The 25846-nt window shown below is 42.1% G+C and overlaps 2 protein-coding genes across 2 annotated transcripts; both read left to right on the top strand.

The window, feature by feature from the left end:
* Positions 1 to 1506: 1506 nt before the first annotated feature.
* kif11 (kinesin family member 11) lies at positions 1507 to 12888 on the top strand. The gene is made up of 27 exons (XM_079168797.1): positions 1507 to 1648; positions 1830 to 1939; positions 3183 to 3312; positions 3885 to 3982; positions 4109 to 4187; positions 4303 to 4488; positions 4574 to 4698; positions 4809 to 4899; positions 5001 to 5146; positions 5892 to 5988; positions 6121 to 6216; positions 6333 to 6421; positions 6895 to 6982; positions 7593 to 7666; positions 7783 to 7897; positions 8291 to 8362; positions 8702 to 8837; positions 9219 to 9391; positions 9604 to 9729; positions 9880 to 10035; positions 10531 to 10670; positions 10775 to 10935; positions 11023 to 11141; positions 11418 to 11640; positions 11822 to 11988; positions 12344 to 12454; positions 12607 to 12888. Exons 2-27 carry the CDS (start codon positions 1866 to 1868, stop codon positions 12715 to 12717), a joined length of 3183 nt encoding a protein of 1060 aa, XP_079024923.1. The 5' UTR covers positions 1507 to 1648; positions 1830 to 1865; the 3' UTR covers positions 12718 to 12888.
* A 3523-nt stretch (positions 12889 to 16411) lies between these two features.
* On the top strand, positions 16412 to 25135 carry LOC306703333 (uncharacterized protein). Its single transcript, XM_079169272.1, has 3 exons — positions 16412 to 16695; positions 24722 to 24832; positions 24985 to 25135. Exons 1-3 carry the CDS (start codon positions 16591 to 16593, stop codon positions 25093 to 25095), a joined length of 327 nt encoding a protein of 108 aa, XP_079025398.1. The 5' UTR covers positions 16412 to 16590; the 3' UTR covers positions 25096 to 25135.
* The last annotated feature ends 711 nt before the right edge of the window (positions 25136 to 25846 follow it).

Genomic DNA, 25846 nt, shown 5'->3' with positions numbered 1-25846 from the left:
TTACTATAAACACTGAACTTCTTTCTCTTTGAAATTGTACAATCTAGCACACATTTCTGGAAAATCTGCAAAAGAAATGTGAATGAACGTTTGTCTACGCACTCTTGTGTGAATATTAGTTCATTGGTTGATAAACAGAAGCAGCTAAATCTCCAGCATTCTGCATAAGAAGAAGAGGATGCAACGAGATGAGGTCAGTAAAAGAGCTCCAGTCAAAGCAGCAAAGGATGGAAAAATAAAACAGGATGGAAACGTGTTTCTGTTTGTTTCATGTATTGATGTGAGGAAGGTGACAGTCTCCTCATCGCTCGACTCAGATCTGATTTATACATTAAGTCTGTTTCCACTTTGGTTTTATCGATACACCAACTTTTACCTCAAACGAGAGGAAAAACGTTTTATTGTGATCTTAAACAACGAAAAAGAGCAATTTTTTGGTTTTCATTTCATGTCTTTGAATCCATAGATGCATAAATATGTGTGTGTGTGTGTGTGTGTGTGTGTGTGTGTGTGTGTGTTAAAGGGGTTGCCAGAGCAAAAAGGGCAACCCCCTCGTCCTCCTCGGGGGCCTGAGTGGGCGGACGGTCCTCGGCAGATGGATTGCTGCTCGCCACTGGTCACTTCATAAACCTGAAACAGATAAATAATGTGAATATATAATTTGGTTATATATATATATATAATAAGTTTGGTTTATTTCCTTAAATCGGTTGTTTTTGATCAGATTGAAATACATTTTGAAAGTGTTGGTTTAGAGAGTTGATATTCCTGAAATGTCCCTTTGTGTGTTCATTTGTTCAATTTTGGTTCCTTTGTGTGTTTCGGTGTCTTCTGAATATCAAATGTAAAATCTGTTCTTTATGTAATTGAAAATGTCCTTACTTCTCTCCTAGACCATATTCTCATAATCTGTCTGAATGCCAAGAACATTAGTTTAGATAAGCAGTCGTAAAAGTAACGTTTATTTATTTATAGGCCTACTTTACATCTATTCTTTCCATGCTATCATCTACTTCCGCTCCAATACATTAGTCTGACAGCTTTACTTTAGAAATTACAATTTTTACAATTACATATATATATAGTATAACAGTTACAGGGGACATTTCTATACTTTTAATACAATTAATAGCCTAAATGTTCCTGTTTATACTTAGTCTACATACTTTTCTAAAGTAGCATTTTCAATGCAGGACTATTACTTGTAACGGAGTATTTTTTACAGTGTGGTATTAGCATAGACTGTATATTACTCAGTAAGCCTACTTTTACTTCAGTAAAGCATCTGTGCACTTCTCCCACCACTCTTTACAATGTCGCCACCTAGTGGACATATTCTGAACTTTACACTAACCTCCCATGATGCCCCGCGCTGAAGCAGTCACATGGGTCCCGTTGGCCAATGGCGGCGTTTGTTTGGCCGTTACTCTCCTTCTATTGGTTCAGCAAAATTTAAAAGTACAGTTTGAAATGTTACTTGTCGGAGGTTTTTAAGAGCGCCAGAGAGCTCATCTGTGGACACAGACTGTGTTGTCGGAGGAGTCAGAAAACGCTAAATATATCATTTATAAAATAATTTTAGTAGTGGAAACAATAAGCGGACTTTACGTAAAGGGACAGCGGAACGATACGTGCACGACGTCATTCGGTGAGTTAACGTTCCTTTGGAGTAACGCCAGTTTTAAACTTAAGCTAACTAACATGCTAACTCCCACTCGTTAGCCGACAGCGTTTCTCTCGTCACTTTTAAATGTTCACCAACGACCAACCGTCTGCGTTGTGTTATTTGTTCTATGCGCTGACTTTAAAGTGTGTGACTGTACTTTCAGACTGATTTCTGCGGAGGAGAACGTCTCTCTGCAGCCATGGCTTCACACAACCTGAGCGGCTTGAAACGGGACGAGAAGGGGAGAAACATCCAGGTGGTGGTCAGATGCAGGTATGGACAGAAAAACCAGAGGAAGACCTTCTTCTTCTTCTTCTTCTGTGGTGTTTAACGGCAGCGTGCATCCTTTTTGTTGCGTTACTGCCAAGAGGAAGACTTATCCAGATCTTCTACTTCAGTGAAAGGAGCAACACTACAGTGTGGAAACACTCTGCTGACGTTGCCGTTTAAAAGTCCTGCATTCAAAATCTGACTCGAGTAAAAGTACAAAAGTAGAGTTTTTGAGGATTGTGGGAATACTTGCAGAACAACTGTATTTATGGGTTTATGGAAAAACAGGATTTGTGTTTCGTTAAAAGCAACTCTGTCCCTTAAATGTGATGGTGATGACACATGAGGCATCATTATTCCAATCTTTAAGGAAAAAAATAAAGCTTTAATCTCCAGCTGTTAGTCTGAGATTTTTGAATGTTAACTGCTAAAATGGTAAAAGGTTGAACAGCCAGACTTATGTTAATAGTGTGGCGTAAAAGAGCGACGCTTCCTTTCCTCCGTAGCATCTCGAATCTTATTTGCAATCACGTTTTAAATGTCTATCAACAGATAAATGGATAATTTCTTGTCTTCCATTAGAGGAACATTTGTTCCCCACAGCCTGCACACGCACAAGATCAATTCATGATAAAAACATAGCCCCAAGGAACATAATAGTCACAAAAACATGAGTCTGCTGCAGTCTGTCGAGGGCACGAAGCTCTTGCTGCACCGTGCTTCTTTTACACATCACAGATCTTTATCTGTAGCCCGATGATGGGAGACTGGGGTTGCATGCTAGAGGTCTGCTCTGCCTGTGATGGAGGTGTTGATAAGGGCCGAGAGGTTGGGCGTAGGGAGACCAATGATGTTGGAGGCGTTTATTCCTGTTGGTGACGGAGAGCCTGGTGAAAGTGGAGCAGCAGAACGTGTGACTGAGAGGGCCTTGAGGCAGCATCTGTGGATCTCTGTAGTGTGATGATCAAAGCAGAGTTTATTTTCACGGGTGCTTCCAAAATGCGTGTCAGTAGGAGGTACTGGGTTTGTTGTCGGGCTTGCTTGAAAGAGGGCAAGAACACCATCCAGTCTGCATCTATTAAAGTCTCCCGTGATGAACAGCTTTTCTACATAATGTACATGTCGTTGTGGTTGTTTGTAGCTGTGGTTGGTACGTTAGCCGAATGACGGCGTCACTAAGCCCTTATTCGTAGCGACGATGTCATTCAGCGAAGTCACGTCCGTCTCTGCTGCGTCACGTTTTCAGGCCTTTCAACACGATGGAGCGCAAGTCGTCCTACGGGGTCATGGACTGCGACCCGAGCAGGAAGGAGGTGAGCGTGAAGACGGGAGGGATGAACGACAAGGCGTCACGAAAGACCTACACGTTTGACATGGTGAGTGGATGCGGACGCTTCGTCTTTACACACTTCTCAAATGTGTCCAGTGGGGAGTCCTGAAGACGCCCAGGGCCGATCGTAATGATCCGAATCGAGGCGTATTTAATGGATCTGTATCGGCAGAAAGGAAGCGATCCTTCCTTCACTGGACTTGCCTGTTTTGTCATCCTCAGCCTAAAATTTGATTTGTTAGTTGTGGTTAAATGCTTCCTACAAGCCTGTCTGTACTTTGCCAAAAATCATTTGTGAGTGTTTTGTAGTTCCAACAGAGAGACGCATCTTCTCTCTAGTGAATCTTTTATTCATATCATATCAATAGTTTTAAGCTTATGGACTTAATATTTTTGAACCGTCGGCATTTAGATCAAGTAGTTTGTGAAAAACAAGTTGTCAGATGTCGTAGCTACAGCTGTGTCAGATAGATGTTTAATCAACATTTTATTTACTTAAAAAGTTGATCTCCATCGCGAGTAGTTCCTGACTTAAAGCGGTTGATGGCGTGTCTCTGTCACATGTAAAGAACTTACTTTACTTTTTGAATTTTTAAATATAATGTTTTCTTTCCACAGGTATTCGGTCAAGCTGCCAAGCAGATTGAAGTGTACAGGAGCGTCGTTTGTCCCATTCTGGATGAAGTCATCATGGGATACAACTGCACTGTGTTTGCGTGAGTTTTAATGCTTTTCTAAAATCTTCATTTTCTGTTACCTGTGTTCTGAACTGTACTCAAATAATGCGTTGAATTGGAGTTTTTATCAACATGAAATCAAAACCTGTTGATTTTGTTGTTCAGCTACGGTCAGACTGGAACAGGAAAGACGTTCACCATGGAGGGAGAGAGGAGTCCAGACGAGGAGTTCACCTGGGAGGAGGTGAGAGAAGAGCCGTGAATCTCTGCCGCCTCATCAAATGTTGCATAATAAAACCAGAGAGTAACGGAGCTTTAAAGAGCAGGAAACTGAGCTGACTAACTGTTTGTGTTTGTAGGACCCGCTGGCCGGTATCATCCCCAGAACGCTGCACCAGATTTTTGAGAAGCTCTCTGAGAACGGCACCGAGTTCTCTGTTAAAGTGTCTCTGCTGGAGATTTACAACGAGGAGCTGTTCGACCTGCTCAGCCCCAGCGAGGACGTCACCGAGCGGCTGCAGCTGTTCGACGACCCTCGTAACAAGGTAAACGCGCGTCGAGTGTCTGCGGTTACGGTGCTGCTGTCGAGCGCTGAGCTCCGTTCTGACGGCCGTGTGGTGTGTGTTGCAGCGCGGCGTGGTGGTGAAGGGCCTGGAGGAGATCACGGTCCACAACAAAGATGAAGTTTATCAGATCCTGGAGAGAGGATCGGCCAAGAGGAGGACGGCCTCCACGCTCATGAACGCGTACTCCAGGTACTCGCCGAGACTGAACTATATTTCACACTTCCAGATGAGTTCTGTACAACCGGCTGCGAGCAACATTTACCTGATCCGTTCACCGTTTCCCTGTTGTGTCTCTGTAGCCGCTCCCACTCTGTGTTCTCGGTCACCATTCACATGAAGGAGATCACCATGGATGGAGAGGAGCTGGTGAAGATCGGCAAACTCAACCTGGTAATAATCCTTCATGTTCAATAGGAGAGGTTTTAGTATATGTTGGTATATTTAAACTAGAAAATTGCAGCAAACAGCCGTCCCGTCTCCTCCCTCTCCAGGTGGATCTCGCCGGCAGTGAGAACATCGGGCGCTCCGGTGCGGTGGACAAGCGGGCTCGCGAGGCGGGAAACATCAACCAGTCTCTGCTGACGCTCGGCCGGGTGATCACCGCTCTGGTGGAGAAACGGCCTCACGTCCCGTACAGGTAGAGTCACCAGTCAGTCCTGAAATCAAATCCGAAAAATGACCGAGCATCGTTTTTGTATTCGGGATTTTGGAAAATGAGCTCTACCAGCGACTCCAAAGTTCACTAATCAAGATGTTGCGTCTGTTTTTTTGTTTAATCTAAAGTGTTAAAATGAAGAGATGTGGTTTCTGGCTCCCTGCAAAGAAATAGTCCCACACGTAGTCCTCCGCAAAACCATAAATGATCCTGTTTCAAGTTATTTAATGTCATCTGCTCAACAAGTAAAGTGGACATAAAACTGCAGAAGTCAAATAGAGATAAAATATAATGCATGAATGTATTAAATACAATATATATTATTCATTAATTCCACTTTGATTTTAGTTTCTTTAGCTTCCTTTTGTTCTCTGTATTTCTTCTCTTTAAAGTACTTAACCAGAGAGGAGTTGTAGATCTGAGCTGTTTAGCCCACTCATTGACATAAATAGGGTGGGCAAAATAATAGAAACACCTGTCGGTATAATGCAAAACAATTCAACAGACTTCATCCTCTAAAAAAGCTTACATATGAAACCACACCTCTCTAAATCCATCTCAACGCCTGAACTTTATACCGTTCTTGAAGAAGAATGTGTTGCATTATTGGACTTCGCTAGTTTCAAGTAGTTATAACTTAAACTGGCAGCTAGATTTAACTGTTGTTGTGTGTTACGTGTCTAGCTCCATTTACCAGATGGATAAATAACGTGCACTCTTCCAACAGAGAGTCTAAGCTCACCAGAATCCTGCAGGACTCTTTGGGAGGACGAACAAAAACCTCCATCATCGCCACCGTGTCGCCTTCCTCCAGCAACCTGGAGGTACGTTCTGCTGTCTGCGTGAATGTGTGCTTATGAGATATTACTTCTGTATTTTTTTTTTTTACCTCTATGTCAGAGCTCAGGTACACTTTGCATGCTCGTGATGATGCGATACGCTTCCTGTCTGTGCAGGAGACTCTGAGCACGCTGGAGTACGCCAGCAGAGCCAAGAACATCATGAACAAGCCTGAGGTCAACCAGAAGCTCACCAAGAGGACGCTCATTAAGGTAGAGATGAGTCCGATCTCTCGCTTAGACGGGAAAGGACAAATAACGTGCTGCATGTCGGGAGACGTTTTCCTTTCTCCGTCTTTAAAGAAGATACTGACTCTCTGTCCACTCAGGAATACACGGAGGAGATCGAGCGTCTGAAGCGCGACCTGGCCGCCACTCGAGACAAGAACGGAGTTTATCTGTCTGCAGAGAACTACGAGTAGGTCGCACGAAAGCACCGGGAACACAACGCAGGGATTTATCTGTTTCACTCGGCACCTTTTTAAACTATGTAACAACTGTGGCTTCACCAAGATAATGTATTTATCATTTATATTTTTACTCAAAAAGGTCTAAAGATTCAGCGCTTGAGAGTAAAAAGCTGCAACATTATCAGTTAATATATCTAATCAAACTATTTAGTTTGAGTTTAATGATGTTATTTAAATGTCAGAAAGTACTTAAATATGCCGACCGCCAGTCTTCAAAGAGTTAAACCAACCAGAGAATTCTTCTAATCTTTGCTTGAGAAATTACATAAAGAATACATAAATGTATGTTCATTCAGAACGCGAGGTTTAATAAGACGTAGATTTAGAGATTGTAGATTGTGTTCTGCTGTAACAGACATGAACTGACGTCTTGTGTGTGTGTGTGTGTGTGTGTGTGTGTGTGTGTCTGTGTGTGTTTCAGGAGCATGATGGGTCAGATCACCTCTCATGAGGTGCACACAGTCGAGTACAGCGACAGGATCGTCGCCATGGAGGACGAGATCAAGAAGGTGCGTGAGCCTCAGATTCACTTCAATCGATTAATCAACTGAACGTAAACTAGAAAGTTCTCTAGTTCTAGCGTCTCAAATGTGTCTGCGTCTTCTTAAATGGCAATAAATTGAATATAAAGCAACATTATTTTTTTATGCTGCATCACTTTTGCGTGTGGCAACATTTGGTTTCTTGTAACAGAAACTTGCGTTGACGTCACCAGAGATGGAAACGACTTGTTTTTATTATTTAGTACCATGTTCAGGTGGAATGTAACTTTGTACATGAATTTACTTTAGTACACATTTGAGTTACTTCCAATTTACTTTCTAAGTTACTCCTATAAATGTTGCTTTTTACTTTACTACATTTATCTTAAAACTTAAGTTACATTACAAATTAAGAATTTACACTCAAACCATGTGAAGTTGTGATGTTTGGTTATTAATTCAACTATTGTACCTAACAATATATACAATAACAGCTGAAGCAAAGGAGTACTTCCTCCACATAGTTATGTTTGATACAGTTCACACTGCACACATTGCGTCACTAGAGAGTACGTTTTGACTGACTCATCATGTATTTATCGGTGCTGCCGTCACTCACACTCTGTCCTCTCTGCAGGTCACTGATCTGTTTGTGGACAGTAAAACCCGACTGGAGCAGTGCACCGTGGTCCTGGATGAGAAGCAGCAGAGGTGAGGGATCATTATTTCACCTAAACCCATCTCCATTTGAAGTGAGACTGCAGGAGTCTAAAGCACAGTGAAGTTGTACTCTTTAAAGAATGGATGTTTCTGTGTGTGTGTTTCAGGTTGGAGGAGACGAGCAGAGACCTGCAGCATACCAAAGAGAAGTTGAGTGAGGAGGAGTTTGTCTGCACGGAGCTCACCTCCGTCCAGGAGTCTCTCTATGACACGGCGGGACAGGTGCAGACGAGTTTTACTGATGCTGACACATGACTTTTTCATATACATTACGTTGGAGTGTGTTCTGATGTTTTATTAATTATATTTAGATGTTGGCTAGTTCATCTTTTTTTCTTCCTTCTCTTTTTCTGTTCCGTTTTTTCTCTTCGTGTACTTTCCACACTATTAATGACTTTCACAGTCTTGTAATGTGAATAACTTCCTGTCTTAGCTGTTCCTTTTTTTGTTTTCAGAAAAGATTCTAAATCACAACAAAAAATCAAACTTGTATTAGTCAGTGTGTTCAGTACCATCGATCTGAATCCCATGTTATTATTGTTAATAGTGAGGATTTCTCAGATGCGTGCTTTGGATATTATTTAACATGTTTGTGTGTTGTGTGTCGTCCTCCAGCTGCTCAGTACAGTGGACGCCAGCACCGGTGACGTGTCGGGGCTCCACGACAAGCTGGACAGGAAGACAAAGGTCACACAGTGAAAACGATGCATTTATTTATCAATGAGTGTCAGATCAACAAATAATGGCTTGACAATATTCCTCTACTTTCTTAGCAACACAAAACCATTTATTTTAGCCATGAGGCTGAAAACAGCTAACTTAAGTGAAGTTTACACGACAGTAAAATGTGAATCACAAGCTCAAAGATATTGAATTTTAAACATCAAACTCGGAAAATCTTTATTATAATCTTTAGATAATGTAAACCTGCACGGACATAAATGTATCAAAGTAATACAAAGTACACAAATATGATCTTTAGTTGGTTTCATGGGGACTAACGAACACACTTGATTGAATTTGCAGGTGGAGCAGCACAACAGTGAGATCCAGCAGAGCTTCTCTCAGCGGATGGAGGGAGCGCTCGGCAGCATGCAGCGCTGCGTTCAGCAGCACGGAGCCCAACACCACAACATGCTGAGCGGCTACTCGCGGGCCGTCGGTGAGACTAGAGGGATGCAGGGGATCATTCCAGTGGTGGAATCGTACATATATAGTGTCTTAAAGGAGGTGGTGTAATTTCAGACAAAAATGGATGTTCAAAGCAGAGTATTTATGCATTAAAGTATGTTTAGAATAGATGTTTAATAAAGGGTTGTTCTTGACAGAGGGACTGATTATGTCCTTTTTAACCTTAACGTGATTCTTTGTTAGGAAATTTACTTTTTGTCATCCTGGAGGTTCAGTGTGTAATTGCACCAATCAAGTCCTATTTCAACAGCATGAAGTTATTATATGGACATACAAATTGTAACGTTTGGTTATAGATATTTAGATAAGTGTCTAATACCCTAATTCTGTCCATCCCTGCTTCTCTGTACAGACGGAGTGCTCGTGATGAATGAGGCGGCGCTGAAGGGCGCGCTGACCACCGTGGAGTCCTTCGTGGGTGGAGTCGGCCAGCTGGTGGCCGAGGGCGTGACTCGCTGTCAGGACAGAGTGCGGCAACAGGAGGCGCTGTGTTTACAGGACAAGGAGACGCTGCTGCAGCTGCTGGTGAGGACAAGGACGACCTCCACAGTTGAATAGACTAGATGAAGGGTTTTAAATACGTTTTGATTTATTAATTTGGCCGTTACAAGCCGAGTTCAGTTTTACCCTCATACTTTTATCCTTATCCAGGTGGATAATCCTTTTAAACAGCACTTGGATCATTGTGGGGCACATGAATCCTGTTTGACGGCTTTCTTTAATGTGTTTGTGTGCAGGACGAGCATCAACAGGACATGGAGGAGGTGCTGGAGGCTCGGACTCTGATGAGTCTGTCAGCTGTGAAGGAGCTCAACGACACTCTGAGAGCCACCGTGGAGACGCAGCGAGCTCTGGCCGACAAGGTGAGTTCATATCTTTATTTATACAATCAATGAAAGAAATCACTTGAAATTACACTTCATTTAAGCCCTTTACAAACATGTTAACTTATGACTTTTTGTGTCGTGCACCTGTGCTAAGCCTCCTTATCCTTTTCATTGCCCCCCCCTCAGGTGGAGGCGATGAAGGAGGTGGGTGTGTTCTTCAGCGGCTTGGTCCGGGAGCTGGCCGGGCTGCGGGAGGAGGCCGTGCAGAGCCTGAGCTCACTGCAGGCCGAACATGAGAAGCTGGAGGACGAGATCAGACAGGCGCAGGACAGACAGCAGGCGGTAAGGGCCGGTCTGCGAGACACGATGCACATTCTTCCAGCAGCTACTGACCCAGAGTTTTAAAGTAAACTTTGTCCAAGATGACGAACTTGATTTGAGAGCGTCCACACTAAGCCGGTTAAATTTATACGTGCATCTTTTTTCTCTTGTGTTCAACCCGAGTCCGAACTACCACCGCGTATACTTGCACAGCTATTTTTCTACGTTAAAACATAAACCGAAGACTAAAAACTGCTCAGTTGAGAAAGTATCATAATCTTTAATTCAACCACAGGCTGAGTTTAGGGTTCCACAGTAAGACATTTACAAAGTATGATGTTTAATTCCCCTGTCTGTCATTTGATGTATACAAACCAGTCGTAACAGATTAGACTTTGTTGATGTTGGGCTTCCTCTTTTCTTTTTTTTTGCTCTATTGTCACATTTCCATGTCTATAAATATTGTACATTTTTGAATATGTAAAATGACATCATTCTTGTGCTTCCTGCTGTCAGGGTATGAAGCAGACCATGCAGTTCCTGCAGGACCAGCTCAACCTGCTGTCCCTGGAGGCCCAGAAGGACTACACGGATCTGCGCTCTGCCACCAAAGCTCTGCAGAAACCTCTGCAGATCCTCCAGGAGAACATCAGCAGGTGAGTCGCAGACAAACAAACGCACGGGGATGTTTCCCTTGCCAAAGTCGGCCTCTAAAATTGTGCCTTTATCCACTTCCCACGTTGTGTCTCCCTGTGCGCAGCGGTTGCAGTGCAGTCGAGCGTCAGGCCTCGGCCCAAGCTGACGTCCTCTCCTCCACCTCCTCCTCGCTCGCCTCCTCTCTGCGTCTGAACACCGACGAAAGCCGGCAGGCGCTGGAGGAGATGACTGGCTGCTGCTCACACCTCCACAGCTCCGTGTCCGGTACGTCATTCCTCCAGTTATCGTTCAAACCCCCCTACAGCACATTCGGTGGGCATTATTGCTGAATCTGTCGATTTGTGACCGCAGGTCTGGTCCAACGTGATCTCCAGTGGAGCTCCAGAGCCATGGAGCATGCGGAGACTCAAGCCCAGGAACACCTCTCCATACTGGGGAAGATTTCCACTGAAGCTCAGACTCTCCATCAGGTAAAAATGGCCTTTGACTGCTGCATGTGGGTGTATTTGTAGTTTTAGTTTCATAAAGCAATACTCTTTTCATAGTGTTGAAAGATAACTCTTATGGTTTGTATCTTGTTCCACAAAACATCCTTTTGTTAAGAACCGAGTGAAGTTAAATTCTGCAGGTAATGCTGTACCTGTGGGTCTCAAATTATACTGAAGCTTGAGGTTTCACTGCATCACACCAAACGCTTCAGATAGAACTGGTCCTAACCTGCCCATAATTCTTCATCTTTTCTGCAGAGCGTCGAGATGCGCTGCACCGAACAGCTCCGGACAACGGCGGAGGAGCTGTCCGGTCGGCAGGAGGAGGTGAAGCGGTCTCTGATGGCCGTGCAGAACCAGACCTCCCTGGACCGGACGGTCGTGGACCGACAGCAGGCCGAGCTCCGGGACAACGTGGAGACGAGCCAACAGCTGGTCCACGGCTTCCTGCAGGAAGAGCTGCAGCAGGATGTTCCCACCGGTAAATGATTCAACCAGAGTGTCCTTTTCTGGTTCTCACTGTGTTCATCTTAATTTTTTGTCTCTGTGTTACCAGTTTAGGAAATTAGTCTTTTTAATCCAAAGATGTGTCCTTTTTGGTGAGAACACACCAAGTAGTTTAACCTGTCCAGTGTATAAACCAGTTCTGCTGTTGCCTTCAGGTGCGACCCCTCAGCGGCGGGACTTTGTGTATCCCAAGCGGCTTGAGAAGTTGCAGAGCCGCGGCGAGCTGCTGGAGAGCCTGAGGAGGCAGCAGGAGGAGCTGCAGGCCGCCATAGAGGAAGAGGAAGAGGATGAAGAGGAGGACAAAAACAGCCAGGTTGATCACGTACGTTCACTTTTTTGCTTTCTTGTTGTTGAACTTAGGATGGTTCATCCATTAACAATGTTCACATAACCGTATTTATTAATAATAGGTTGATGTTTATTCATTGAATTCAGTTTAATGCACTCGGTAATATTGTTTTCACTGACTCATTGTATTATTTGGCACATGTTGCTATTCATTCATTTCTTCATACACATTAACGTTGTTGGTTTAATCCCTGTTTCCACTTTCATTTACATTTATTTACACATTTTTCATGAGCTCAGTATGGTGATGAATTTGTTTTTTTTCCAGCATTTGTTGAGCTGAACTGCCACATTTTTACCTTCCTCCTCTTGTCTCTCGTCGTGTCTAGGACTCTCTGGAGGACGAGCTGAGTACTTGTAATGAAAGCTTGGCCACAGAGCCGTCCTTCAACGACGAGAACCTCGTCTTCAACGAGCGCAAACGCGTTCCCTTCTTCAAGGTGATCAGCACAAATAAACGTTTTAAATAGCGAGGTCTCATCATTTGAGATGAATACTGAGCTTCCACAGGAAACGCTCATCCAACTTTCAGCACATTTTTACTGTGTGTTGTTAACAATAACTCTGTATTCCTCTCATTTCTCTTTCCCAGCAAAAGAAGGGCGGTAAGAAGGAGACAAAGATCTCCGCCAAGCAGAAAGCGTCAGAAAACGAAGCCTCAACACCACAGAAATCCAGACTACCGCTCCGCTCTCAGAACTAAAACTGTTTCAATATATTCTCCTCAAACAATGTTATTACTGTCCAACTCTTGTATTTTTAACTTGTTTTGTCTTCTAAATGTTAGGATGCTGTGTAATGAATGTGTCTTGTTTTTAGTAGTGTATGACTCAACGTCTTCAAGTTGCTTGTAAAATTAAAGAGATTTATACTTGTTTCATACTTTGGTGAATGATTGATTCCAGTAGATATAATTTGAACCGTGTTATAAACTTTCTTTATTCTGAGAGATGAACAGGATTTAATCTTGTTTGTCCAAATTGAGGAAGTAAGACATGGTGAAATTATTATTTTTTTGGTTAAGAGAAGCAAGAGGATCTGTCCCAATACCCACAGTTACTTTATTTATATACAGTTTATGACTTACAAGTGGTCAAGTAACATAGTTCCACTATTATAGAATTAGACTGCGGAGGGTTTTTCAGAACCCATAAGCAAACCTCACCAATGATGGTGATATGACCATCACCAGAGTCGTGTAAAGATGGAAGTTTCCAAATGCTGACAAAGCAATTTAGATGCAAAGATATTGATAGAACTTGTAAAAACAAACAGATTTGCGATTTTTGCTAATAAATAAGTAATCAATTAATGAATTGAATTATATGTATTGAGAGGCATACGTATTCAGTTAGATAAATTACATTTTTTCTTAAATTGTACAAGGACAATGGGAGTAACCTTTTTTTACTTTCGGTTTCTAGAGGTGTACGAGTAGTGTCCGAAAAGCTGCCTGCTAGAAATAACTGCATTCGTCACAATTAATACAAACTGTATAATGTTGACTTGAATGTGTATTGCAGTTTCTGTTTTTCATATTTGGATCAATGTTCTTTGTGTTTTTTATTTACATTTTTGTCCAAAACGAGTAACAATTCTGCAGTGTAAAAATACTCTACTGAGTAACTTAATATATTAAACAATGTTTATTCATTTTATTAATAATGATAATTAGTTGATCTAGATTTGTATTCATCTGCAAAATAATTAAAGCTTTAAAATAAATGTAGTGAAGTAAAAACTATAATTATTTCCCTCTAAAGCGTAGTACAAGTCCCTCAAAATTGTTCTTAGTACATCCACTGCTGCAAGTAGTACTTTGATTCAGAGATGGGCCAATCTGCATGATTAGTACTTTTACTTTTGATACCTGAGGTGCAAATAGGCTACTTGGTACTTTTACTAAAGTAAGATTTTAAATGCAGGTATTTTAATTTAATTTATTTTTAATCGGGCACACACAGGACAGCTATAAAAGGAGGAGCTGGTCCTCGTCTTCTTTTCCGTTGCATTTCCAGAAACAAGACAGGAAGGGCGTCGACGCAGTGTCGAAGTGTGGCGACCCGAAAAAAGAAAGCCGTTGGTGTTTTTTTTTAGCTGACATGAAGATCGATATTCCTCCAGTTGTGTATTATTGATCCGCTGACGATGGAGAAGCTGACCGGGTTGTGTGTGCTGTTGGCGGCGCTGAGCCTCGCTGTAACCGAAGATAAAGATTTCACGGACGGCGCCAGTCTCACTCTGGACGTGAGTCCTTCTAATCCGGACATTACAAACATCCTGTGGAAGTTCAACGGTAGTCTGCTGGCTGAGTGGATCAAAGACAAGGTCCCTGTGGAGTTTTACCGCTCGTTTAAAGACCGCTCAACCCTGAACACGACGAATGGACAGTTGGTCGTCAACCGCATGGCTAAAAATTACTCGGGCGTGTATTCAGTGGAGATCAACAGCAAAGTCCAGAGTCTGAGCTACACGGCTAAATATCAAAAGAAGGGCTCCGATCTTGTGGTAGTGCTAGTGATGAGACCATTGACTTGCTCATCTTCTTCAAAGGAGTGTACTGTGAGCTGTGAAGGAGACACCACCGACGCGGAACCAGTCACCTACAGCTGGAAGATGGGAGCCGGAGAATGGAAGGAGGGGTTGGGAAAGAAGTTTGAAATCACCCACATTAAGCATGTACACGATAAGAACTTCACGTGCCGGATTTTTAACAAATTCGGTGAGAAAGTTAGTAAAACCATTGACAATCCGTTTTACGAGGAGCCGCATCCTACACCCCCATGGGTGATTGTGCTCATTGTGCTCACTGTGCTGGCCGCTGTGGGTGGGGGCGTGGGGTGGGGTTTGTGGAAATTTAAGAAATGGCCCTTCAAAAATCAAGGCTCCAACACATCTGCTCCTGCACGTAACTCAACACAGCCAACTGAGGAAGATGCACTTAACGGCAATCCAACTGCATGAAGTTGTGGCGCTGTTGTCTCATAGAAACAGGATCAACTGTCCTCAGAGTTCTGTTTGCCACAGAAAACATGAACATGTTTGTGTGGTTTCAGCTTCCAGCTGTGTGCATCATCCACTGTTACTTTCGTTAGAAGTATTCTCATACTTTTCTTGCCTAAATAATAATGTTGATTAGAGAACAGCATGAAAACATGATAATATATGTGTTTAAGAAAGGAAGACGAAAGGGTGAAACAACTCATATAAACTGCCAAACGGTATCAATTCAGCTACATTTCAGCATGTAATTCATACTATTCAGACAATCCTACATGACCCAAACAATATACAAATTATATATATTATACTAATAAGTATAAACTAATCTAACAAAAGTGAGATATTTAATAACCCAGCTCTGAAATAACAACGCATCTTTATCTTTGACAAATTCAAGTCTTTTCTATTCTTTTTCTTTTTTAATTGAACAGAAGATGCTGATATTGACTTGTCTGTGATTCTTTAGTGTCACCATGAACTGGGCAGACTGACACAAGTACATATGAGGAACTGCAGGATTCTTCAGTGTTAATGGAGTCATGAGACAGATGCACTTGTATAAAAAAAACCATTGCTTGTATTAATGCACCTTAGGAACGCTGTCACTATTTTGTTTCTGCTTTATTAACAGTTGAAGAAGATTGAATGTACGTTGTGTAACATATATTACATATGCTTTTATGATAAAAGTGAACAAAACATGCAGAGTTAATGTTGAAGCATATATGTATGCCATTCATCTTCTGGATCAATCTGCTAAGTCATTTTATGCACTGTGTTCTGTAATATTGTTTGGCTTTTACTATTTGTGTCCATTTAGTTTAGCGTGTTACGTTTTGGGAAGATGAGCCACTATGTTTGTAATTTATTATAGTTAGCATTTTTAAGTTTTGATTTGCAAATCAATTGTTTATATAAATTGCCTGGACAATAAATTATGTGACTCTGCTATACACACTGTATCTGTCATTATTTTACATGAGTAGCACGTGAACACAGGAAATGAGTGAACCCGGATCACTCTCTCATCTGCCAACTCATGAAACCACCACATAGTGTTTTAATGTCCTACATTGGTCTAAGTGTTCAGAGCCTTTCCTTAAATAATGGTAGCAGTGATACACAATGAAAGACTTTACATGTTTACATGGCGGCAACATTACTTCTGCATAAAATAAATACGAGTACTTGTCGATGTATTACATTTACATTTTAATTACGCACACACAGGACACATGAGAGGAGGAGCTGGTTCTCATCGTTTTCGTTTCATTTCCAGAAACAAGACAGGAAGGGTGTCGACGCTCAGTCGAAGTGTAGCGACCAGAAAAAGAAGAAGATATTCCTCCAGTTGTGTATTATTGATCCACTGACGATGGAGAAGCTGACCGGGTTGTGTGTGCTGTTAGCGGAGCTGAGCCTCGCTGTGACCGAAGATAAGTTATTCACAGAAGGCGTGTCCCAGCATGTGGTAGTGATAAAACCATGTACATGTGCAGCTTATTCAGAGGAGTGTACTGTGAGCTGTGACGGAGACACCACAGACGCGGAACCAGTCACCTACAGCTGGAAGATGGGAGCCGGAGAATGGAAGGAGGGGTCGGGAAAGAATATTGAAATCACCGATGGACACGATAAGAACTTCACGCGCCGGATGACTAACCCACTCGGTGAAAAAGTTAGTGAAACCTTTAACTGTCCGCTCTACCGGGAGGGCGAGCCGGACACGTCCGTAGTTGTGGGGCCTGTGCTCGGTGTGCTCGCTGTGCTGGTCGCTGGGGGTGTGGCTGTGGAGGCAATGTGTTAATGTCAGAGAGGCGCCGAAACGCACATGGGAGAGGATTTCATAGGAAGTATTGCCGAATTCATGGTGGTGCATTCGCGTCAATCGCGAGAGTTGAAATTTTTCAACTTGTTGAATCAGGAAGTAAATACTGTAGCCTTCTGTATTCACCCAGAGCTCTACCATACCTCATCTTAGTGGGGACCGGAGGACACTGTGTATACATGTATAAACCATATGGTACAAACAATGAAAAAGACGCTGCCGTATTTACGCCGAGATGACGTTATTTTGAGTGTTGATGGAGCTGCTACGTTAGCAAAGAATAGCACCGATCGATCTGAGCTCTATTGAGAAAACAAGTATTTTATCCTGACATTTTTATATGAAAATAAGTCATTTTTTTTGTCATTTTTAAGAAGATGCTGATATTGACTTGTCTGTGATTCTTTGAGTAGTTTCACCATGAACTGGGCAGACTGACACAAGTACATATCAGGAACTGGAGGATTCTTCAGCGTTATGAGACAGATAAATGCTTGTAATAATGCACCCTAGGAACGATGTCAGTGTTTTGTTTCTGCTTTAATTAACAGTTGAAGAAGAAGAAGATTGAATGTACATTGTGTAACCATATATTACACGTGCTTTTATGATACATAAAGTGAACAAACATGCAGAGGTAATGTTAAAGCATATATGCCATTAATCTTCTGGATCAATCTGCTTAAAGTCACTTTATGCACTGTTTTCTGTAATATTGTTTGGCTTTTACTATTATTGTCCATTTAGTTTAGTGTCTTTTTGTATGTTAAGTTTTTGGGAATACGAGCCACTATTTTTGTAATTTATTGTGGTTGGCATTTTAAAGTTTTGATTTGCTATATGAATTGTTTATATAATGTGCCTAGACAATAAATTGTGTGACTCTGCGATACAGACTGTATTTTGTCGTTATTTCACATGAGTAGCACGTGAACACAGGAAATAAGTGAACCGGGGATCACCCTCTCATCTGCCAACTCACATGAAAACACTACATCGTGTTTTGATGTCCTACATTGGTCTAAATCCTGATTTAAAGGCCATTGATGTATTCAGATCCTTTACTCAAATAGTGGTAGCAGTGATACACAATGAAAGAGAGACTTGAAATTGAGAATTAATCGCGCACACACACGGACACCTACCTATGAGAGGAGGAGCTGGTCCTCGTGGTTTTCGTGGCATTTTCAAAAACAAGAGAAGAAGCGTGTCGACCCCAAAAGGAAGAGACATTCCTCCAGTTGTGTAATATTGATCCGCTGACGATGGAGAAGCTGACCGGGTTGTGTGTGCTGTTAGCGGCGCTGAGCTTCGCTGTGACCGAAGATAAAACATTCACGGACGACGACAGTCTCACTCTGGACGTGAGGCCTTCTAATCCGGACATTACAAACATCCTGTGGAAGTTCGATGGTAGTCTGCTGGCTGAGTGGATCAAAGACAAGGTCCCTGTGGAGTTTTACCGCTCGTTTAAAGGCCGCTCAACCCTGGACACGGAGAATGGACGGTTGGTCATCAACAGCATGTCTAAAAATGACGCGGGCGTGTATTCAGTGGAGATCAACAGCAAAGTCCAGAGTCTGAGCTACACGGCTAAATATCAAAAGCACGTCCCCGAGCCTAGCCCAGTGATAAGACCATTGACTTGCTCATCTTCTTCAGAGGTGTGTACTGTGAGCTGTGATGGAGACACCACAGACGCGGAACCAGTCACCTACAGTTGGAAGATGGGAGCCGGAGAATGGAAGAAGGGGTTGGGAAAGTTTGAAATCACCCACATTAAGCATGTACACGATAAGAACTTCACGTGCCGGATGACTAACAAAGTCAGTGAGAAAGTTAGTAAAACCACCATTGACAATCCGTTGTACAAGCCGCCGCCTCCTCCTACACCCACATGGGCGATTGGGCTCAGTGTGCTCGCTGCGCTGATCGCTGTGGGTGGGGGCGTGGGGGCTTTGTGGAAATTTAAGAAATGGCCATAATCAAGGCTCCAACATAACTGATCCTGCAGGTAACTCAACAAATACAACTGAGGGACTTGCACTTAAGGACAATCCAACTGCATGAGGCTGTGGAGCTGTTCTCTCAGAAACAGGATCAACTGTCCTCAGAGTTCTGTTTGCTATAGAACACATGAACATGTTTGTGTGGTTTCAGCTTCCAGCTGTGTGCATCATCCACTGTTACTTGCGTTAGAAGTATTCTCATACTTTTCTTGCCTAAATAGAATAGCATGAAAACATGATAATATATGTGTTTAAGAAAGGAAGACGAAAGGATGAAACAACTCATATAAACTGCCAAACAGTATAAATTCAGTTACATTTCAGCATGTAATTCATACTATTCAGACAATCCTACACGATCCAAACAATATACAAATTATATATATTATACTAATAATAAGTATAAACTAATCTAACAAAAGTGTGAGATATTTAATAACCCAGCTCTGAAATAACAACGCATCTTTATTTTTGACAAATTCAAGTCTTTTCTATTCTTTTTCTTTTTTAATTGAACAGAAGATGCTGATATTGACTTGTCTGTGATTCTTTAGTGTCACCATGAACTGGGCAGACTGACACAAGTACATATGAGGAACTGGAGGATTCTTCAGTGTTAATGGAGTCATAAGACAGATGCACTTGTATAAAAAAAAAACATTGCTTGTATTAATGCACCTTAGGAACGCTGTCACTATTTTGTTTCTGCTTTAATTAACAGTTGAAGAAGAAGATTGAATGTACGTTGTGTAACATATATTACACGTGTTTTTATGATAAAGTGAACAAAACATGCAGAGTTAATGTTGAAGCATATATGTATGCCATTCATCTTCTGGATCAATCTGCTAAGTCATGTTATGCACTGTGTTCTGTAATAGTGTTTGGCTTTTAATATTTGTGTCCATTTAGTTTAGCGTGTTACGTTTTGGGAAGATGAGCCACTATGTTTGTAATTTATTGTAGTTAGCATTTTTAAGTTTTGATTTGCTATATGAATTGTTTATATAATGTGCCTAGACAATAAATTGTGTGACTCTGCTATACAGACTGTATTTTGTCATTATTTCACATGAGTAGCACGTGAACACGGGAAATAAGTGAACCGGGGATCACCCTCTCATCTGCCAACTCACATGAAAACACTACATCGTGTTTTGATGTCCTACATTGGTCTAAATCCTGATTTAAAGGCCATTGATGTATTCAGATCATTTACTTAAATAGTGGTAGCAGTAATACACAATGAAAGAGAGACTTGAAATTGAGAATTTATCGCGCACACACACGGGCACCTATGAGAGGAGGAGCTGGTCCTCGTGGTTTTCGTTGCATTTTCAAAAACAAGAGAGGAAGCGTGTCGACCCCAAAAGGAAGAGACATTCCTCCAGTTGTGTATTATTGAACCGCTGATGATGGAGAAGCTGACCGGGTTGTGTGTGCTGTTGGCGGCGCTGAGCCTCGCTGTAACCGCAGACAAGTACTTCACAGAAGGCGGCAGCATCACTCTGGACGTGAGTCCTCCTTATCCTGACCCCATTAAAACCATCGTGTGGAAGTCCAGAGGTGACCTGCTGGCTGAGTGGATCGAAGACAAGGTCCCTGTGGAGTTTTCCCGCTCGTTTAATGGCCGCTCATCCCTGGACACGAAGACTGGACGGTTGGTCATCACCGGCATGTCTCAAGCCGACACGGGCGTGTATTCAGTGGAGATCAACAACAACGTCCAGAGTGTGAGCTACACGGCTACATGGATCAAGAGCGTCCCCCAGCCTGTGGTAGTGATAAAACCATGGGCATATGGATACTCTACAGTGGTGTGTGTCGTGAGCTGTGATGGAGACACTACAGAGGCGGAACCAGTCACCTACAGGTGGAAGATCGGAGACCGGGAGCTGTTGGGAAAGGACATTCAAATCAGCGTCTTTACGAATAGGCACGATAAGTTAATCACGTGCAGGATGACTAACCCACTCAGCGAGAAAGTCAGTGAGACCTTTAACAGTCCGTTCTACCGGGGAGACGAGCCGGTGCCATTGTATGTGTTGATTGTGAGCGGGCTGTGTGTGCTGTTCGTCGGTGCGGGTGTGGTTGTGGGTGTGTGGATGTGTACGTTTATGTGTGTGTTTAAGATATGCCCCTGCCAAAATTGAGGCAACACCAGAACTGCTCCTGCTCCTACAATTCAGACTGAGGAAGTTCCACTTTACCTACAGACTGTATGAAGTTGTGGAGCTGTTGTCTCACAGAAACAGGATCAACTGTCCTCAGACTGCTGTTTGCTACAGAAAACATGAACATGTTTGTGTGGTTTTAGCCTCCAGCTGTTACTTGCATTAGAAGTGTTACTTTGTGAATATTAAGTGAATATTTTTCTTGCCTAATGTGTAACCGGAGTCAAATTCCATGTATGCGCACGCACACATGGAATAATAAAGCTGATTCTGATTCTGATTCTAAACAATAATGTTAATTGGAGAACAGCATGAAAACATGACACTATTTTGTGATTTTATTACAATATATATGTGCTTCAGAAAGGAAGACGAAAGGATGAAACAACTCGTATAAACTGCCAAACGGTATCAATTCAGTTACATTTCAGCATGTACTTCATACTATTCAGACAATCCTACACGATCCAAACAATATACAAATTATATATATTATATATGTTATATGTTTCAGATTGATGGTTATTAGACTTCACCAATAACTTGAGTCTTGTGTTCAAACTTGAAAGCATTTGCTATTCATCTAACCTCCATAACACACACACAGAGGACAACCAGCCTCACTGTTCTGTTGAAGAAAACACCACTTTACATCAGGTTCACTGTATAATGTGTGTACAGTATTGAGCTGCACAGAAGGGTACCAAGAGTGCATTTTGCTGTTGGTAATACACCAAGACTGTTTACTTGTATTTAGTTGTAATAACAGGTATTTCATTACCTGTTATGTTCACATAACTGCTCTTGTTACAAAAGCACTTTGTTTGTTTTACTAGTTAGAAAACACACATCTTAAGCAATATTTCAGTGACTTTATTACTGAAATTTATGGAAGCCCATTTCCACTTTGTGGTAGAAAATAATCTTTTTAAGCTCCCGGTGAGAAATAATCCAGATGAGAAACCTCTTAAAATATAAAAACATATTTATTTAACAGACACTAATAATAATTCAGCTGAATGGATAGAGCTCTTTCCCCACAGATGGTTCAGAGGTCCAACAACAATGAATAGACAAAACAGTATATCTGCACATTATCTCGTCTCCTCTCCCTTCACCCCCCCCCCCCCCCCCCCCCCCCCCCCCCCCTCCCCCCTCACAGATGTCGTCCTCCTCTGTCTGCCGATGCCTCCACCAAGGCCAGGTTCCCAGCCTTGGAGGTGTATTTTCGTGTGCAGAGGGTTACGTGGTGAGATCAGGATGACACTACAGCAAGCCAGACATGCTAAAATACCTTTGATATGAGATCATTTATTATTAGCTTTTAAATGATTGGCATATATGCAGGTTTAAGCGATAGTTATATCTAAAAGAATGATATGATACATTTCCCGAGATACTTAAACTCCTTCACTTGAGGTAGGCACTCCGTCCCCACCTGGAGGGAGCAATCCACCGGTTCCTACCCTCACCTATGGTCACGAACTCTGGGTCGTGACCGAAAGGACAAGGTCGCGGGTACAAGCGGCCGAAATGAGTTTCCTCCGTAGGGTGGCCGGGCTCAGCCTTAGAGATAGGGTAAGGAGCTCGGACATCAGGAGGGAACTTGGAGTCGAGCCGCTACTCCTTCGCATCGAAAGGAGTCAGCTGAGGTGGTTCGGGCATCTGATTAGGATGCCTCCTGGACGCCTCCCACTGGAGGTTTTCCGGGCACGTCCAACTGGGAGGAGACCCCGGGGAAGACCCAGAACACGCTGGAGGGATTATATCTCCCAGCTGGCCTGGGAACGCCTCGGGATCCCCCAGTATGAGCTGGAAAATGTTGCGGGCGAGAGGGAAGTCTGGGTCAGCCTGCTTGGCCTGCTGCCACCGCGACCCGACCCCGGATAAGCGGAGGAAAATGGATGGATGGATGGATGATACATTTCCTCAACACACTTCTTTATTTATTTATTTTTGCTGGGCTTCCATAGCAACTAACTTCAGAAGGAGTTATTTCAGCACTTTGGTTACTTTCATTTTAAAGTAACTGCAAAACGTGCAGTTTTGAATTCTGTGAGTATTTCAATAAATAATTCATGTGTAAACTTTGCATTTTACTCAGTTTTTACAAATAGTGTAATGGTAAAATATGTATATTTAGTATTATAATGATTAAGTATTGTAATGGTAAAATATATTCTAGTATATTGGGATGTTTTGTAACATATACTATGATTGTTACAATTGAAATCAGTAGGGAAGTTTGCATTTTTGTCCTGGAATGAAACGGGAAACAAAAGAGAACATTTCTGAAATATGAATGTGACACAGGCCCAGAAAAGTTATTGATCTCGATCTAGTTCATTGTTTATCAGATGTCTGAGTTCGATACAGGTTCACTGTTTCAAACACATCCGTTGTTTATTTCAGATCATACTCTGACATTAGGTCCACACAGATATGGAACACATCTTCATCACATGGGAAGAAGGCCTTGAACACATTCTCTTCAAGGCACACTTGAACTTTCTCCAGGTCCGCGTGGTGAAAACAATCTGTTCTCTCTATCTATGTTCTCGTCAAACGATAAAATAGAGACGTGACATTTGACATTATAAACATACTGTAAGAGCCATTTTGTTATTGTTTTGTTTTGTACAACCTCCAGCACTTGGGGGCGTAGTACCGCTGTCAATTAGGCCACAAGTTAATCTAATCAGGAAGGTCACTTGATACAGGTGTTGCTGAGCAGACGGGAGCAAACAGTTTTTGACCGTGCGATATTTAATGAATGTTTATGTTCTGATTTCTTTAGTCTATGTTAAGGAAATGGATTATGTCAGAGTAAGTGGTTGTCCTATGTTTATGTGAGAAATAAAAGGCCTATGTTGGAAACTGGACTTTGTTATTTATGTCTCAACAAGCAATCAGCAACCGTGGTGGCCTTTTTTGATAAGCAACTGCATCACTGTATCACTTGGACAATATGTTGTCGTAGCGCCTGCTCGTTGGCTTCTCCTACATGGGCCCCAATGTGACTACATTCCCTGCACAAGCTATATTTATAAAAAAAAGTTAGTTTTATTCTGGATTTGTCTCCTGGTTGTGTGGTGGGATGCAACAATACAGTATTATTAATACCTGCAAAATGTAATTTCTGCAGTGCAACATATGTTGCAATAATATTTCACAGCTATCCAAATGTCTTTGAAGAAGCTGTACAAGTCAATGGTTTTGTTAGAATAATTCACTCGAGACCGATGGAAAATAATTAATCACATGACATTTATTCTTTGCAAAGAAGGAGCAGGGTTGAACACATACAACAATACGTCAAGACTGCTCAGAGGTCTGATTCTGAATCATTTGTATATATACTTGTAAACAAATGCAATGATTGGTACAGGATTGGTTTACCATGAGGCATTCGTCACAGAAGGTGACACACACACAAATGGCGTCCACGCCGTGTAGTCTCAGTAGAGTGTCTGCAACTTCACTTGAGCATTTGTTCTGGCACAAAGGTCACTTTCTCGTAATCAGGAGGTTAGGGCCATAACATAGCTCTGCTTCCATCTTAACGCTTCCACAGTCCTTATTATCATTTCAATTAGGACATGCTGAGAGCTCCACAAATAGGCCACATTTTAAAAAACGATTTAATTTCTGCTCCATTTTTACCTTCCTCCTCTTGTCTCTCGTTGTGTCTAGGACTCTCTGGAGGACGAGCTGAGTACTTGTAATGAAAGCTTGGCCACAAAGCCGTCCTCCATCGACGAGAACCTCGTCTTCAGCGAGAGCAAACACGTTCCCTTCTTCAAGGTGATCAGCACAAATAAACGTTTTAAATAGCGAGGTCTCATCATTTGAGATGAATACTGAGCTTCCACAGGAAACGCTCATCCAACTTTCAGCACATTTCTACTGTGTATTGTTAACAATAACTCTGTATTCCTCTCATTTCTCTTTCCCAGCAAAAGAAGGGCGGTAAGAAGGAGACAAAGATCTCCACCAGGCAGAAAGCGTCAGAAAACGAAGCCTCAACACCACAGAAATCCAGACTACCGCTCCGCTCTCAGAACTAAAACTGTTTCAATATATTCTCCTCAAACAATGTTATTACTGTCCAACTCTTGTATTTTTAACTTGTTTTGTCTTCTAAATGTTAGGATGCTGAGTAATATCGTGCTTGTTGAACAGATGTATTCATAAAGTATTGGTTTTTTATTGCACAAACGGTAACGAGCAAAGTTATCCTCAACTCCTTCTGACATGACAGAAGACAGACCGTTGACTATCAGTGACGGTCAGCTCACAGCACGTTATCAATGGACTTGCAGCAGCATGATGATAGCCCTGCACTTCTTGATATACATTTACACATCATATTCAAATCAACTATACTGTCCACTTTTTGTGTGTAAAAGGCAGACATTGTACTTGCTTTGACTTGTAGGTGCAGTAAGCTGCTATTAAAGGGTGGAATATTAAATTACATCCAGACAGGACACATTAAAACATCTATATTTATACACACACACATATATCTTGTCCTTTCACGACGCACTTATTTACCTAAATGTAATAATGAAATATATCTTGAATGACTAATTGTCTCAGAAAATGAATAAATGATTACATATTATGTGTACTTCTGAGCACAAGGACAATGGGAGTAACCTTTATTTACTTTCGGTTTCTAGAGGTGTAGGAGTGGTGTCCGAAAAGCTGCCTGCTAGAAATAACTTCATTCGTCACAATTAATACAAACTGTATAATGTTGACTTGAATATGTAGGCTACTGCTGTCTCTGTTGTTTATATTTGCATATGTTCT

The sequence above is a fragment of the Pholis gunnellus genome, assembly GCF_910591455.1.
Source record: "Pholis gunnellus genome assembly, chromosome: 11".
Taxonomy (NCBI): Eukaryota; Metazoa; Chordata; class Actinopteri; order Perciformes; family Pholidae; genus Pholis; species Pholis gunnellus.
Note: the sequence above shows the minus strand (reverse complement) of the source record. Positions and strands in the feature narration are given on the sequence as shown.

What these genes read in the sequence shown, in the direction of transcription:
- kif11 (XM_079168797.1), top strand. Translation starts at nt 1,866, where the DNA reads ATGGCTTCACACAACCTGAGCGGCTTGAAACGGGACGAGAAGGGGAGA. An exon ending in AGATCGGCAAACTCAACCTG is followed by an intron (nt 4,900 to 5,000) that starts GTAATAATCCTT and finishes CTCCCTCTCCAG; the next exon opens with GTGGATCTCGCCGGCAGTGA. An exon ending in CCTCCACAGCTCCGTGTCCG is followed by an intron (nt 10,936 to 11,022) that starts GTACGTCATTCC and finishes TTGTGACCGCAG; the next exon opens with GTCTGGTCCAACGTGATCTC.
- LOC306703333 (XM_079169272.1), top strand. Translation starts at nt 16,591, where the DNA reads ATGGGAGCCGGAGAATGGAAGGAGGGGTCGGGAAAGAATATTGAAATC. An exon ending in CTAACCCACTCGGTGAAAAA is followed by an intron (nt 16,696 to 24,721) that starts GTTAGTGAAACC and finishes CGTTGTGTCTAG; the next exon opens with GACTCTCTGGAGGACGAGCT. An exon ending in AACACGTTCCCTTCTTCAAG is followed by an intron (nt 24,833 to 24,984) that starts GTGATCAGCACA and finishes TCTCTTTCCCAG; the next exon opens with CAAAAGAAGGGCGGTAAGAA.